Source organism: Trichinella spiralis, assembly GCF_000181795.1.
Source record: "Trichinella spiralis strain ISS 195 chromosome Unknown Scfld4431, whole genome shotgun sequence".
Taxonomy (NCBI): domain Eukaryota; kingdom Metazoa; phylum Nematoda; class Enoplea; order Trichinellida; family Trichinellidae; genus Trichinella; species Trichinella spiralis.
Window position 1 is genome coordinate 1 of NW_003531370.1, and position 1,915 is coordinate 1,915.

Here is a 1,915-nt window from a genome sequence, read left to right on the forward strand (position 1 = left end):
TTTTTCTTTTTAGTAACTACTTACTTGTACTTACTATTATTTGGCAGTTTGAATAAAATAAAAGTATAATTTAAAAAGCCAAAAGTAATTTTTAAAAAATGGAAAAGTGTACTCACCAGGAGGATTTTTCAATTCAATCAAATTATTATTGGACTTGTGAAATCATCAGGGACGAGCAGTAGCGGTAGGCATTAGTTGTAAATACCGTTTTGCTGGGTTCAGCCATCGGAATCACCGGATGCTGGTTGCTGGATTTTTTCGCTTTCAAGCTTATCGCCCACTGAGCTGCTTTTCCTCAAAGTGCTCACTTCACGCTGTGGATCGACCGACGAATCCGCCGGCATCGTGCAATAGACTGAATGAAACGATTGGAAATTATTCTTCAAACCTTTTCTCTTTTCAGGCTTCTTCTTCTTCTTCTTCTTTTTTATTTGAATGGAAAATTTTGAACTGACTTGACTGTCCGTTGTCGACTGGTCAGTGTCCGAAAGAAAAGAACTTGTCGACGAGGTGGTGTCCATCAGTGGTGAATATTTCGCACGGCTGCTCAGCAAAGCAGAGCTGTCCGACGCGGCCACACCCCTGCTCATTGGAAACGGTTGATTAGCTTTCAGCGACATTTGTTCTCCGACACTGGCCGCAGTTTGTTTTGGATCACAATTGACAGCCTCTTCCTTTGATGGTTTGTAATTGCTCGCAGCAGCAAAAGCTGACGTCTCTGATTTAAATGCTGACAACGAAACTGAATCAGCTTGCTTCACTCCTTTCGATATTTTTGAACTTGAAGCTTTCACTAAATTTCCAAAAAGAAAGTAAAAAATTAACACCAACATATGTAAATTAAACATATATATATACATACATATGACTATATGTATAATTATTTCATTTTTTGATTTACAAAACAAACATGACAATTCAGCTTTATTAACTCTCATCTCTACTATGATCAACAACGGAAATAATTCTTCCACTGCAACTGCAACAGCTTGTACCTTTGCTTTTTATAGAAAATCACTCGTCTATTTATTTTTTTTCTATTAAAATTATCATTAAATATGATCGATCCTTAATTCTCTTTAATGTCCATTTTGTTTCTTCTACTGAAGTGTAAATAAATTTTCACTCAACTGATATGATTCACTTGTCAAAATTGTTCGTTCACTGGATTTTCACTTACAATCCTATCTGTGTGCACGTTTTAGTGTTGATGACTAATTCGAAAAGAAAATTAATTTTTTTTTCAAACTTCATTGCAAATTCAAATTTTGCCTTTTAACCAATTCCTTGCATAACCTTCACCATGCAAAAATGCATTTAATCAATTTTCAGCTTTTTCTATGTTCGAGAAAATTAATGAAAAAAAAATATGCTTTCATCATGCATTCTGCATTGTTTGATGACATCAATGTTTAACTGATTGCAGAAAATATAATTGAATGAATTTTATAAATTCTTCTGCAATTGCACACATTGCATTATTTTATAAAACAAATCTGAGAATTTCAAGCATTTTGCATTTGCTTTGCCAAAGCATCATTTCAAAGCAAAAAAGTCAACTGCGATGATAAAATTGAAATTAAAACAGCATGAATTTACTTTTTAAAAAAAACTTATACCAACATATAATCAATCATATTTTTTTACTTTTTGAAATAAACCATAAAAGCTATAGAAACAGGAAGAAACACAATTAACCAATTTTAATTTACACGCAGAATAGAATAAAGAAATCTTTGACGTGCAACTTAAATGATTAAATTGATTACAATTAAAACAAAAAAACATCCATATGCATATTTATTTATTTATTATTTGATGTAAATTAAAGAAAACATAAAAATTCAAATCACTCTCTGGGGATTATAAACATTTTGATTCAATGATTATAATGCGCATTATAATGCACAGGTGC

At 32.1% G+C, this 1,915-nt stretch overlaps 1 protein-coding gene across 1 annotated transcript; it reads right to left on the reverse strand.

Annotated features, from left to right (window-relative positions):
• Positions 1–455: 455 nt before the first annotated feature.
• On the reverse strand, positions 456–938 carry Tsp_13611 (putative covalently-linked cell wall protein 14; the record flags this gene model as incomplete). The annotated part of the gene is made up of 2 exons (XM_003367340.1): positions 911–938; positions 456–793 (listed from the first exon to the last, which is right to left on the reverse strand). Coding segments are annotated over exons 1-2 (366 nt in total), but the record flags the coding sequence as incomplete, so codon positions are not given.
• Between the last annotated feature and the right edge of the window lie 977 nt (positions 939–1,915).